Source organism: Rattus rattus, chromosome 14 (genome assembly GCF_011064425.1).
Source record: "Rattus rattus isolate New Zealand chromosome 14, Rrattus_CSIRO_v1, whole genome shotgun sequence".
In the NCBI taxonomy this organism is placed as follows: domain Eukaryota; kingdom Metazoa; phylum Chordata; class Mammalia; order Rodentia; family Muridae; genus Rattus; species Rattus rattus.
The window spans coordinates 76,315,697-76,331,000 of NC_046167.1; the positions used below are offsets into that span (position 1 = coordinate 76,315,697).

The following is a 15,304-nucleotide window of genomic DNA, read 5'->3' on the forward strand; positions in this document are numbered from 1 at the left end:
GCACTGCTCCATTCTCTGCGCTGTGCAAGCACTGCTCCGCTGCCTGCACTGTGCAAGCACTGCTGCTTCTCTGCGCTGTGCAAGCACCGCTCCGCTGCCTGCGCTGGGCAAGCAGCTCCGCTGCCTCGCTGGGCAAGCCTCGCTGCCTGCAGCTGTGCAAGAGCTGTGTGCAGGGCTAGTCCATCTGCCTGCACAAGCACCGCTGCTCCAAGCCTGCTCCATTCTCCGCTGTGCAAGCTGCTGCTGCCTGCACCAAACTGGACTGTGCAAGCACACTCCAGCTCACCTGTTCCTGGGACCTCAGTCCACTGCTCCCTCTTGACTGTCAAGCACTGCTCCGCAAGCAACACCGCTCCGCTGCCTGCGCTGGAAACACTCTCCATTCTCTGCAAGCACCTCCGCTCCTGCTGTACCTGCTCCGCTACCTACGCTTTCTCCATTCTTCCATCCTTCTCACCTCTCCATTGCCCATAAGTTTATCATAGTGACACCCTCCGGTCCCCATGTACCTCACTCAGCTAGTCCAGCTTCTGCCAAAGCCCCAGATGAGGTTTTAATGGGTTAGTTCATCTTGCAGCATCTGAAGGATTGGTCTAAGACCCCTGTGAGCACAAAATCCAGAGACGCTGCAGCACCTTACATAAAGTGGTGCAGGTACAGCGTGTGGTCGTCCCAGTTTGCTCAAAGCCTACAGAGGGCACACCATTGCTGCAGGGAGTCTGTAGGTGCTTAGTTCAGAGACGGTTTCTTTAAAAATACCTTTACATGTAGCTGGCTGAACTCATGTAGAAACCAAAGGAACCGGCACCATCTGTACGTGCCTGGCCACTATGCACTCAAATCCTACCATTTCAAACGTGGCGAAAACATTTTTAATTATTGAAGTGCTTTTCTTTTTTAAAAAAATTTTAGATTTATTTCTTTCATTCATATAAGTACATTGTCACTGCCTTCAGACACACCAGAAGAGGGCATCGGATCCCAATACAGATGGTTGTGAGCCACCATGTGGATACTGGGAATTGAATTCAGGATCTATGGAAGAGCAGTCAGTGTTCTTAGCCACTGAGCCATCTCTCCAGTCCCTTCTTTCCTTTCCTTTTCTTTTTTCTTTCTTTCTCTCCTCCTCTTCCTCCTTTCCTATTGGTATGAGGCTTCTTAATCTGATACTTTGCACATTCCATCTCAACCCAGATGCTGAATTTTAATCATAAATGCTTAGATTTTATTTTATTACATAAAACCAACAGTTGAAAAGTAGTTTCACTTTATACCTGAGATGTGTCAAGCAATATAGTTTGTTAACATTTAAATTTAGATAAATTTAATTAAGAGTAGACTTAAGGCCAGATGCAATACAGACCTGCAATCCCACTCAGGAGGCAGAACCATCAAGGTCTGTGAGTCCCAGGCCAGTCTGGGTTACAGGGCAAGTTTAAGCTTAGCTTGGACTACATAATGGGACCCTGTCTCACCAAATACATTCATACATACATACATACATACATACATACATACATACATATTGAGTAACTAATGAACTAAGGTGTACAAGTGTACTATAGTTCTAGTACTTAATGCCGTGTGCTGCCATCACTTCTCTATCAGACAATGGGCTTCTGAGCATCAAAAAGGGCTAAGCAGAAAAACCAGAAACACGCTTATCATGGTGAGTGCTGTGGGATGCTTCAGCTGTGATGCCTCTTCCTGGCAGGGAGGATAAGGACAGCATGAGAAACACGAAAATAGCAACCATATAAAGCCAGTTATGATGAATACAAAACAGAGAGAGAGAGAGAGAGAGAGAGAGAGAGAGAGAGAGAGAGAGAGAGAGAGAGAGAGAGAAGAGAGAGAGAGAGAGAGAAGACCCCGGGCAAAGGAGACTGTTGTTTGGAGTCTGGTAGTTATGGCTGCCATGGACACCTGGAAGGTGGGACAAAAAAGCTCTAAAGAGGACAGCCTTGGGCAGGACTGAAAGAATCACCAGCAGGCCAGAGAGCATTCTCAGAACACTGTCAATGAAGAGACTCCCAGTGAGGATGGACTTGAGCTGTGTTTGGGAGAACTCACATGACATTGATGTGGATGATAGATAAACAGACAGAAAGAAAAGAGCTTGGCTACTCCATGACCAATTAGCTACTGCACTAGCCCAGGCAAAATACAGTAAGGAAATGGTGCGGGTTCTGGGGAATAGGATCAGGACGGTGGAGTTGCTTTCAGGGAGACCTCAGGACTTGACAAGTTCTGGAGGATCTTCCAAAGCTTTGTAGCAATTCAATCAAGGAGGACTGAAGACCTAAGTAAAGAATGCCATCTCTAGTGCATGTGTAGAGAGACCTCATGATGGAGGTTGGCTACGGCTATAGATGAGGTGGCCTTAGGGCACACACAGAGAGAAACAACCACATACACACTGGTCAAGTGTCTGAGAATGGTGGGATGGCAGATGGCAGCCTCTGCATTGTCTTGGCTATAACACACATGGGGATTGTGATGGTTGTGTGTGCACACTAAGCCACTGTATAGAAGGATGTACACTAAAGCCTTCTCTTTGGTTGCCAGCCACAGTGGTACATGTCTGGAGCCCCAGCATTCAGGGAGTACTGAAATGTGGGTGGGGCAACCTCAGCTAAGAGAAATCCGAAGCCAGCCTGTGCTATCTGGGGTCTGTACCTCAAAGACCACAGTGTGGGGGAAAAGTCCCTTTGGTGCCATCTAATCTTCTTACTTACAAGCTTTGCATATTCTAAATAAGTGCATAATCTTTTCATAAAAACATTCACAAAGGGCAGTAATACTGAGGACACAGACGACTTCAGTCTCTGTGAGGTAAAAGATTACAGGAGTGAGGTATTTCTTGAGGAGGTTGGATCCAAGTCTTTTGTCTCTGTGGGTCTCATGCCTACTTCTGCTGCTCCTAAGTTATGTCTACTTATTTTCTCTTTATGATTTCTATTCAGCATGGCTGTGAAGGAAAATTGAGGCAGGCCTTTCTGAGAAGACAAAAAGCCTCTGTAGCCTGTGGGATGGAAACTTCATAAGAGAACACTGGTCTCTGTCATCAGAGAATTTGGTTGCTGGAGGACAGAAATTCTGAGGAGAACAAAGAGCAGAGAGCCTGTTGGTGCTGTGCTGTCACTTCAGGCAGGCACGCTAGTAACTTTATATTATAATGGCGGGACAAAGAACAAGGTGTCCCATTCACTGTGAGCTCCTGCCACCACAGGCTCCCAGACCCTGCCAAGCATTTCACTGAAGTGGAAACAAAAAGAAACTTACAAAGAGTGTGAAAGGGGCTGAAAGCAGGCAGGTAGATCACCAGTGGCCACATAAATAACCAGAGAGCTGGGGTGGGGTGGTGGGGATGAAAAGATGCCCTGTGATTGCTCCCCAGCCTAACTATGCACTAAATCAGGCTTGCTTCTGTCTGCTGCTGTTGTTTTCACTCAGCACAGTGCTGCTAAGCTCCAAAGGGAGCGTCAGGTGGGCCTTAAAGATAAGTTATAGCTGCCGGGCCTCATTGCACCTGGCTGTTTTGACAGTAGGTTTCCTCACTTCATGGTGGAAAGCCTTGCCTCTGCTCAAGGACAAATCTCACCCTTTCTTGCTCCTTTCCCCAGTTTGTATGAGGTAACCTTCTCTGCTGACACCAAGAGGAGGGTTAGCCCTGCCTCATACTCCACGTGGGCAGCCTGCTTCTGGGCATGCACTGCTCAGGCTTTAGGACTTCCTCTTCCTTCCCTCCTGGCTAGCTGGTGCAAATAAGGGTCCTGTTCTAGGCCACACCAAGAAGGCCTAGGAGCCTCCAACCGCCTCCTTCGGTCCATAAAGCAAATTCTACCAAGACTACCAGAGAGGCCTCACCTAAAACACTGCACGGTGAGACTGGTTCTGTAAGTCACCTCATTCTGAAGTCACCTTCTCAGAAGCCCAGGCTCTCATGACGTACCTGAGTACCTGAGTACCTGGGTGAAGTGCTGCTGTCCAGGCCCCAGGCAGCAGCCCCTCCACTCCCCTGTTTTGTTACAGTTTTTATTTCTTTGATGGTTCCCAGAGGGACTGAGCCAACAGTAACTTCCAGTGGCTGGCACCCATTTCTGAACTGAAGGCCAAGTATGTCCCAGTGAGCTGCTGCTGGCTAGTAGTAACATTTCCCCTTGAAGGCTGAACACCTCCACTGCATTTCATGGTTCACAGACATCCATCGACACCCAGGCACTCCCAAGCAGAAGTGCATATAGCCAGCCAAAAAATCAGAAAAAATAAGCTGGGTACAGGAGCTGCTTACCTGATCACAGGACCAAACTTTTCATTACCCAATAGAGACGAGAAGCATGGACCTTCCCACAGGTGGTAAACATTTCTCTCACAGACACCCATGACTTGAAAGACAGGAAAGCTGAGTCCAGACCCCCAATGAGGACAAAGCAATGACTAGGGGAGACACCAGCTTGATGCAGGGTCCTTAAGTATAACAGGGCGGAAGTTGAAAGGTAGGGTTGGAATGAAAACAAGTACCATGGTCAGGTGAAGCTGTGGCAAGCCAGATGCCCTGTCTGGCTATACCGAAGCCAGCTGCCTCACCTACTGCAGGTAGTAAACTGTTGCTTGGAGACTCTACCCAAATACCCAGCATGCTTTGCATGGCTTCACTTAATACACAATGCAGTGGCCACTGTCACAGTCACCTACATCCCACAGGGACTCAAGCCAGTGACTACTGTAAGCCAGCATTTTCCTGACAACATTACTTTTATAGACATATTAAAAAGCATCACTGTCATGGCTGAGAGGCTAGTAGTAAGCTTTGCTCTGCTCCTGAAATAGTTCTCAGGTACCTTGGGTATTCCGGAACATTCAAGCCAATCACCGACGATGTTCTCAACAGACAGGCCGAACCTTCAGAAATAAAACAAGAACCAAATAGTTAAAAATATGCTTCAGAACACACGGCCAGGACATAGCTAAGTATTTAGGCAGAGGAGGTGCTCTCCTGAGAGTGAGCGCTGCCCACTGGCTGGGGCTGTGGGAAGGAACCTATCACATGAGGGCGACCTCTCCAGTGAACAGCAGTGTCTGCAGACTGAAACTGACGAAGCATAGGCAGGTAGCAACAGATGCTTTTAATGCTTTAGGGGACAGGACTGTCCCTGGATCACAGAGAGGATGACTGATTGCTGGAGGAAGCGAGGCAAGTGAGCCCTCAACAGCAGCTAATGTGGCAACAAGTCTGTGAAATGGGCAGTAACAATGGCTTCAAGAACAAGGCGCACTGCGGTTGGCCCACCTGTCTGACTTCCAGGCAGGCCCACAGCAAAGCCCCTCACTCTGCAGAATCATGAACACTTACTACGTTGGCTAAACCAGGCAGGCCCACAGCAAAGCCCTCTCTATGCAGGATCATGAACACTTACTACGTTGGCTAAAATTGCAGTGCTTTCCTGCCCTGCTGACGGCACTGTCTATGACATCATTAAATATCGGGACAGCAACAGCTGCTGGTCTTCCCTTAGCACAGGCGACTCCTGCTCACGCCCAGTGTCTGCTCGCTGGCCCTCAGCCAGGAAGAAGAGCGCCTGCTTCCTTGGATACCCCCATCACTCCCACCCCTCAACACAGCATCTAGCGCACTTGGATGGAATGGTTTGATGGCACCATGTTTACTGCCTCCATGAAGGTGGACATCTCTACCGGCCAATCCCATCACTCACCACAGTTCCTGGAAACTGTAGGAGCCTGTAAGAAGGTGGATTTCTGTGGAGATGTTTTTATTTGAATGAATAAAAACACATGTCTTGGGGGCAGGGAGATGGTTCTGCAGGTAAGGCCTTGGCTATTCAAGCCTGACGGCTGGAGTTTCACCCTAGAACCCCCACAAGAAGCTAGATGTGGTGTCATGTGTAATCCCAGCACTCCTGTCAAGAGAAGGAAGTAGAGCAAGACAACTGCCTCAAAATGTGTGGGCCAGCTAGCAGAGATCAAGAGAGACCCTGCCTCTGCAGGGTGAGGTTGAGAACGGACTGTCCAGAGCTGTCATCTGGCAGCCATGAGCAGGTACATGAACACACACACACACATGAAAATAAATTTAAGACCCCAAACAGCTCCCCTCTACAATGTCTCTACTGTGAAAGAAGGTATAGAGTAGAGTACGCTGAGGACTAGAAGGCCGAGGGTGGTCCACCGTGGGCTTCTGCTCAGGAATCGGCTTTCAGTGGGCTAGGAAATAGTACCTACTAGGAAACACACACAGAGGATGCATGGAGGGGGTCTGAGCTTCTACAGCCAGTGTCTCACGATAAGACTACCAGGCAGACGATGGGGAGCACACCTAAGAAGACAGATAGACAGACATGCTCTTTAGGCCTCCCTGGTCCTCGTAATCAGTGGCATTTCCAGACATGCCTCATAAGAAAGCTGGGAACCGGGCTGGAGAGATGGCTCAGAGGTTAAGAGCATTGACTGCTCTTCCAGAGGTCCTGAGTTCAATTCCCATCAACTACATGGTGGCTCACAACCACCTGTAATGGGATCCGATGCCCTCTTCTGGTGTGTCTGAAGACAGGGACCGTGTGCTCAGATACATAAAACAAATAAAACCTTAAAAAAAAAAAAAAAGAGAAGGCGGCTGAGGACCACCACCACTGGCCTTTTTATCATCTGCTACCATTTAAAACCATCAGTTCAGGGCAAATAGCCAAGTGCTCTGTAAATTTTGCACTCAGAGATGTGTGCGAAGGGAGGAGATTGCTCCTCAGAGCATCTTTGGAGGATCACTGTCCTCCCTAGAGCTTGGGCAAAGGCCCTAATACACCCTCAATGGACTTGGCTGACCAGACAGACTATGAGGGTAGGTCTGGCTGGCCACTCAGAAAAAAACAAAACAAACAAACAAACAAACAAACAAACAAACCCGGCACAGGAGAAGGTCCTAGAAGATAGGGCTGGAAACTAGTATATACAGAACTGGCTCCAGTGCTCAAAACCCAGGGTTGCTCAGGATGCTCAGGATGAGAACAGGAAACAGACCCCTCCATCACATGAACTGTGTCCTAGTGGCATGATCGATGGTAGGTAAGGTGTGCACAGACTGCCTTTATTTCAAACAAGAATAGGCCTTCAACTGAGCTGTCTCACTTCATAGGTAAACAGAAATCAGTCTTACATGCCAGCCTCACACATCTCAAGGGAAAAATAATAATGATAGTGATGATAATGATAGTGGTAGTGGTAGTAGTAGTAGTGGTAGTAGTGGTACTGGTAGTAATAGTAGTGGTAGTAGTAGTAGTAGTGGTAGTGGTAGTAGTGGTAGTACTAGTGGTAGTAGTAGTGGTAGTAGTGGTAGTGGTAGTAATAGTAGTAGTAGTAGTAGTAGTAGTAGTGGTAGTGGTAGTGGTAGTAGTGGTAGTAGTAACAACAACAACAATACTAATAAACCATTATGTTCTTGGACGCAGGTAGGAAGTGTTGTTTACTGGCTTGATTTCTAGCCAGACTCCTGCGGGCTACACTCTGGCATTATCTTAGTGAACCGTAGACAAGCCAAAGCCAGAGGCACTTCTAAGGCTGACGGTGCAGCACCTGACATCTAGGAGAACAGGTCTATAGCATATGGGGAGAGACAACACTCAAAATGGTCAAAGAGCCAGACACAGTGGATCCATCCAAGAGTTCATAGGAACTGGGATTAAATGTCCGGAAAAGGCAACATCTGAGTGGTGACTTAATTGCCATTTCTGAGTGATTTTACAGAAGATAGTGAGCAGCTGTTGGGCATCGCCATGGAGGAGTAAATCCAGGACACAAACATCATTTCCTTTGTGAATTTCCACTGCCAGACTCTTCCTTCAGGGGCATAAAGGAGAGGCTGGGGAACGAAGACTGAGAAAGTAGCGTTGAGCATCGTCCCAATGCTCAGGCAAGGAGGCCGAGGATCAGGCCGACATCTGTCTGAGGCGAGCACTTGGTGGAGCTGCTGTGGTCGGAGTAGCGGGAAGCTGAGGTGAAAACACCCCAGAGACTGTCTCTGCGGAATAGATGTCCAGTGCTGTATAAGGTGCTGCAGCAGTAGGAGGTGCATCCGTGATGTGGAAGACCATCCCCTCGCTCAGGGAGGATGAAACCAAGAACAACACTCAGAGAAGCTCTGAAAAGAGGTGCCACTTGAGCATGTGGTTGAGAAGACTGCACTGGCCTGCGTGCTGGGACAGGAGCAGTGGGGATGGAGGAAACACAGAGTAAGAAGACCACATGGCAGGCTGCTGATGCACTTGCTTGGGAGACATGGTCTCTCTATGTAACACAGGATGGCTTCAAACTCAAGGTCCTTCTACCTCAGTTCCTTGAGTATGTGCCACCCCATGCCAAGGACATAGAATGTTGGGGAAGGGTATGGAAGGCTGAAAGACTGGTGGTGGACTCTGGCTTCTATCAATCTCTCTAAGACAGTATTTCACAGAAAGCATGTGACCGCTACTGTGCCCATCTATGGCACCATCTACCTAAGCCTTAGAGAAACAGCACAAATCCAGTATTGTTATGCACCGTGTGGAATTGAACAAAGTCCTCAGGGCTTGGGAAACTTACCTAAGGCTGCACAGACAGTACCTGAAGAGCTGGGATTGAAATTTATAAAGCTCTGCTTTCCTTCCCATGTTGAACCTGGGCTTTATCAGGAATCCCTTTCTACAGTGCTATAAACACACCACAGACACAGAGCCTGTGCACCTGTGCCCAATATAGCTCTCCCTTCTTGCTAACACTCCTCACCCTAAAGGTGTCCTCCTTCCTGCTGTGGCTGCCCTGCTTGTCAGCTCTCTCCAATTATACTTTGAAGAGATGAAGAGGGCCTTTAGGGGCAGAGATGTGAGGACAGGAGAGCTCCCTAGGCTACAGTCGGGAGCAAAAACTCTTCTGCCTTAACTGAAGAGAGCTTGGATTTCCAGGCCACTTTTCTCTGGAAAGATTCAAAGCATCTTATAACCACAATCACTTTGTCCTTACCGTAGCTATGTGAAGTGGATGATGACTGTGAGCAGTGTTCAGTCTACAGCCTAGGTGGACCCTGGTCAAAGTCAATGTTGCCAGGGGGACTTCTAAGCTCTGCTGTTAGTGCACCAAGCCTGTCTGGGGAACTGTAGAATAAGATGTTAAACCATTTGAGGAAGAATCATGAATTAATGCTCTCCTCTAAAAAGCAAAGAAGCTACTATGTCACGATGTTTCACTCTTTCTGGGAAGAAGTGGACCACACGTTTTTAGAGCAAAGTGGGCATCTATGAGAGTTCTGCTGTTTTTATTATAAAATGGCACAGCAGTGACTAAGTGAACAGCTGCCTGTCACAGTCAGACCCACAGTGTCTAAGCCAGTGGTGTGTGTTTTCCCTCTGAGGTCACTCAGCTCTAAATAATCCCAGAAGATAAGCAGAGGCATTAACACATAGCCAGGACCCAGACACACAGAAAATGGCCCTTCGGCATGTCTCACCACTACAGAAACTCATTTTATGCAGCAGATAGCTAACTGGACACGGACTCAAGGTGCATGACCTTCATATCTGTACTAGGGCATTCATTCTTCCCACTATGGCTGGTACTAGGGGCAGCAGACAGTGCTACCCACTGCCTGTCTGCTTGTGTGTACCACACTTTATGTGGCCTGGAGTTTTTCTGGGCTATCTTGAGACCCTTTGGGCTATAAATGTGGTCACAATTAGTTAATACAGAAGGAACCAGAACATGCTTCTACCCGATATGATACTGCTTAGAAAAGTAAGCTGTACTTAGAGCCCAGAAAGGGAACAAGTAAGTGATCTTTCCATGGCATAGACGTGGACAGAAAGAAGGACGGGCTTGAAGGAAGACGGGTTGCACAGGCCTGGACATCTTGCTGTTGACTTCTGAGCTGCTGTGGTGAATGAGGCAGCAACTATCACCTGTAACTATCATGGGCCCGTCAGCTTGCTGGGGATGGAGTACAATGCTGTTATCATTCTTGGCTCCTGGGATTTTAATCCTTACACTCTCCCCTCTACCACTCAGCACACACGCCCATAGGTCTCACATGAAGCAAATGCCAGGCCTCAACAACTTATAGGCACAGAACAGGATCAGAGTTTGAAATGGAAATGTCCTTGTCCAAGGGCGAAACTTAAACTCTACACAGGTTTTTTTTTTTTTTTTTTTTTTTGGAGCTGGGGACCAACCCAGGGCCTTGCGCTTCCTAGGCAAGCGCTCTACCACTGAGCTAAATCCCCAACCCCTACACAGGTTTTTAAAAATGCTGATAAGTTATGCTTTCCAACCCTGTCTCTACCTGTGGGAGCAAACTGTGTCTCAGAGCTTTCCATGGTGTTGCTCATTTTCTTGATCAAAGCGAAGCATTTGTGCTCAGGTAGATAATGAAGACTGCTTATGAGGCAGGGCAAGTGAGTGCTCCCTGCTCTGTGGGGGAGGAAGGATGGGGGGTGGTAAACAAACAGATGAACATGCACACACAAACACTGTAATTGATGGGCAAGATTAATCAGTAGCTATGGCTGACACCAGAACCTGGGGCCAAGGTTGCTGGACCAGCTATTCTCCAAGGGAACGTAAGTTTTTGGCAGGGGGAGGATGGTGTGTGGGTTCTTCTAGATGACCTCCTGAGCACTATCTCCTTCCCCTCAATACTGATGTCCAGGGATAAGCAGCTACCCACTGCACTTCAGAATGTAGCTCAGGGGCCAAGAAAGAAAAGCCAGGCTCACACCTGATTCCTTTATTCAACTTGACAACAATTCACCCATTTGTAACTGTAACACCTCTCAAACAACTCATGACTCTGCTCTTTGCTTCAAAGCCCACTGACACTGTATCCATCACTGAAATAATTCCAGTTCTCAAGATCTCTTGACTCAAATGCACTAGTGTTCTCTAGTGGAACCCCCCTCCCCCATTCCCCTTCACTCCCGGACTTCCTAAGACCTAGGCTCTGCCTTTAGGTCTCATTTCAAACTTGTGGCTGATGAGTCTGCTGTCTGTATCCCTGAGGACCCAGACCTCACAGTGCCCGGAATACACCGATTCTGATGTCCCATGTGAGTGGTTATAATGACCCATGATTTTGGTAGCTGGTTAGGATCTCTTTGAGGGCTATCATTGGATTTATTCTCCCCCTTCTCCCATAGTCCTGACTAAAGCCTGTTACAGGAGATGCTCCACAAAGAATGCTAGGAAGTCAAGGGCAGACGAAGGTGCAGAGGAAGCTTGACACTAACCACTCAGTGTGACTGGCCAAGCCGTGTCTGCCCAGCATGGCTCAAGTGCCTAACAGATGCACCTAAGGATCAGTTTGCAACTGGAGCCAAAGATTAGAGGCTCCAGGGGGTAGATGTGCAGTCTTGGGAGGCCTACATAAAATTAGTACAATATGCTGCATAGGTAATAGAGCAAGCCATCTGCTTGAAAAGGCAACTAGATTTTGAGATTAGGTAGCAGGCAAGAAAATGTTTAAGTTTAAAAAATGCACTCCAATATACTTGGTGAAGTAGGTTTCTTTTGTAGGCAAGAGACCACTTTAACATTTAAGGAGAATTCTTAATGAGACTTAAGCCTACTAATAAGCGAGGCAGGATTCCACTGGGAAAGGCGCCCCGCCCTGTCAGAGGGATGCAGTGGGTGGTTGGCAGCCTCACAGGCCAGGGATGCTGCTCTAATCTCCACGACTACAACAACAGTTTCTTTGTGGGCCCAGTGTGTTGCCTCAGGAAATATCCACAACAATAAAATCCAGGCCCATGGAGCCAGAGGGCGCAGGGCATCCAAATGAACTCCATACCGCATCACGGAGATTAAAAGGCACAGACCTCTCAAACTAAAGTGTACTGTGCTGCCTCGGTGAAGACTGCTGTGTTTCTGCCCTAAGAACTTTGTCCTGAAGGAGAGCAGTCATCACTCGGAATGCAAATTTATTACCAACAGAAGAGGCAGTTCGCCACATCTATAAATTTCTTCCTTTTCTCCCTCCTCTTCCTCTTCTCTCCTCCCTTCTTCCCCATTTTCTATGCTCAAGGTCCTAAATAAGGGCCCCTGAGCTCTATCAGAGAACCTGAGCTATCGTCCTGGGGCAGGAATAAAAGAAAAGGAAATTATTGCCACTGCAGCATGGTAGTCAGGCACATGCCTAGCATGTGTGAAGCTGCGAGCTTAACATCCAGTACTGAGGGAGGAAGGGGGTGTGTATACATCTGAGGTCTACTTCTGAATGATAAGTAGCCACATCTGATACCAGTTTTGCAGAAGAATCACCACCTGTGCAAGCTAGTGTTACGTCAACTCGACACAAGCTAGAGCCATGTGAGAGGAGGAAACTTCAATTGATGAGAAACTGCTTCCATAAGATCGGACTACAGGCAAGCCTGTAAGGCATTTTCTTTGTTAGTGATTGATGGGAGAGGACCCAGTGTACTGAAGATGGTGTCACCCCTGGGCTTGTGGTCCTGGGTTCTATGAGAAAGTGGGCAGAGCAAGCTATGAGGAACAAACCAGTAAACAGCATCCCTCCACGGCCTCTGCATCAGCTCCTAACTCTGGGTTCCTGCCCTGCTTGAGCTCCTGTCCTGACTTCCTTCAGTGATGAACAGTGATGTGGAGGTATAGCCAAATAAACCCTTTCCCAAATTTCTTTGGTCATGGTGCTTCATCATAGCAATGACAACTCCACAATCTGTCTACAAAAAAAAAAAAAAAAAAAAAAAAAAAAAAAAAAAACAACAAAAAAAAAACCAAAAAAAAAAAAAAAAAGCCCAACAACAACCAAAAAAACCCCAAATGGCACAGCCTCCCGAAAGCCTATTGTCTTGCCCAGTTACTGAAGCTTCATTTCATGCTTGTGAATGAAGACAGAATGGCAGGGATCAAGAAATCTATGTCTCTGAATGATGTATGGATTGGCTTCATGCTTGTATGTCCCTGCTTTCTTAGTGTTTGTTCTGTAAGGTGGCTTAATGGGTGAAGGTGCTCGTTATGCAGTCCTGATAGATAGCATGTGTTCAATCCTCAGAACTTAGACTAAAGGGGAAGGAGAGACTTCCCTGCACAAAGCTGCTTTCTGACCACATGTACACCCTGCTCTATGCACACACATACACACAGAATAACTAGGGTTTAGTCCAGTGGCAGAGTGCTTGGCTGACAAGGGTGAGCCTCTGTACTGGAAAGAAAGACCACAACAGAACCAGAACTGACAAGCAAGGCTTCTACCTGCTGAAAGAAGGTGGGAGATAGGGAGGCTTCAGCAAAGTCACCCAGGGGAAATCTAGTATGTGGACAAAGCCTCCATGTCCTCACAGCACGCCATCCTCTGGACCTAGCCTGGTTGCTAATGTGTCACCCTTGAGACATTTAATTTAGACTGCCTGTCAGACAAGCCCATCAACATATAAGTGACTGGCCTTGCATGAATCTAAAACAATATTCATGTCAAAGAATTCATGTCCCCCTTGGAAATGTTTACATGCTAAGTCCGAGGGTCGAAGAATGAAAAGCAATGTCAGTCCTTCAACAAAGAAACACTTAAAGTGTTCAACACGTCCCCCTTTGATGTCTGAATGTTAGTTTTGTTATTAGAAATTATGCTTTTGGGTGTTTGTTTAGGAGTTGAGATAGGGCATTAGAAGAAGAAACATAGGGGTTGGGGATTTAGCTCAGTGGTAGAGCGCTTGCCTAGGAAGCGCAAGGCCCTGGGTTCGGTCCCCAGCTCCGAAAAAAAAAAAAAAAAAGAACCAAGAAGAAGAAACATGGAGGAATTTACATGTGTAACAGTGGCTTCCGGCTTTCTCTAAAGACCATGTGACATCAGGTCCCAGCAAATGACCACATCCAACAATGAGCACATCCACTCTTTTCATGAAGCTTGCAGGGAACATGGAGGTGAGGCAGTCACAGGCTACAGCCAGTCCCTGTGGGCTCACACACTAACGGAAAAGCTACTTAACCTCTCCAACCTCAGCTTTCTCAACTCTGGAGCCATACTGCCTATGTGACCCCAAGGTACAGACTGGTGACATATGTCTTGTTTCTTCAGGTGTCTTTTTGGTCAAACATGGAAGAAAAATCACATACAAAAAAGAATGTTGTTTACCCATGCTGCTGTTCCAAACATGCATAAGAGTTTGATCCCTGGCATCATAGAGGGCAGAGGCAGGGGGTTCGGAAGTTCAAGGTCAGCCTCAGTTATGTAATAAGTTTGAGGCTGGCCTGCCATCCACGAGACCCTGAGAGTGTTGTTCCCAGGGTTGATGCCATCACAATCTTTGTTGTTCTCTAATAATCTCCCTGGTGGTGATTACAGAACATTAAAGTCAGGGTGAGGATGATGCGTGCACATAGATCTGTGTGCAGTGCTGTGCACAGGAGGTGGCTATGCTCTAATGGGCACACTAACCAGTAACTGAGCACCTAGTTTAAACATAGATACCAGCTCTTTAACACCTGCTAAAATACTGTCCGCATGAGTTTAAAGACTTACTCCAAATTCTGAAATGAAAAGGTATGGTGGTTGGTCTTAATTAACCAACTCGACACAGTGTAGAATCGCTTAGGAAGACAGTCTCAATGAGTGAGTGTCTACATTAGGTCGGCCTGTGGGTATGGCTGTAGGAGACTGTCTTGACTGTCCTGACTGCCTTGACTGATGGGGGACAACCTTGTTTGAAAACATATGATAGCTTTATCTGGTTTTGAACCCTGGGTTGTTCAGAAAAGGCTAAGCCTCACATTTAGCATTCTCTCTGCCTGTGAGTGTGATGTCACCAGCTGTTGAAGCCTCTGCTGTCGTGACTTTGCCACAGTGATAGGCTATAACCTGGAACTGTGAGCTAACATTTTCCCGAGTTGCTTTTTGTCAGGTATTTTATCATAGCAATGAACATGAGACTCAGACAGGAGACAGCAAAGCAGCCTCCACCGCAGGCTCTTTCTGCAAGTCTCTGCCTCGGTGAAACAGTGTATCCTTATGTAAAACACTGACTAGAGCCACCCCAACTCGTTCTCCTCTGTTTTTGATTTATCTAGTTATTTTTAAAGAAGTAAGTAGTGTAGGGTAGCTGCCGTGTGTCCTCTCATGATAAGCAAGCACTCTATTACTGACCCCTGCCCAGTCCTCTCCTTCATTCTGAGCTGTGGCAGCTGAAGCCTCAGAGTGCCCTTAGCTGGCTTCCTATTCCACATTTAAGGGCCTTGGGCTGGGCATGCTACCACGACCCCAACCTATTTTCTGGTTTAGCTGTGATGCTAAGAGCTGCCAAGGTTCCTTCGTACA

At 47.4% G+C, this 15,304-nt stretch overlaps 1 protein-coding gene across 1 annotated transcript in view; it reads right to left on the reverse strand.

Annotated features, from left to right (window-relative positions):
- Positions 1 to 15,304, reverse strand: part of Aopep (aminopeptidase O (putative)) — a 307,096-nt gene that overhangs the window by 82,048 nt on the left and 209,744 nt on the right. The window contains exon 11 of the mRNA XM_032884277.1: positions 4,842 to 4,902. Coding sequence (XP_032740168.1) covers positions 4,842 to 4,902 — 61 coding nt within the window. The remainder of the gene's footprint in view (positions 1 to 4,841; positions 4,903 to 15,304) is intronic.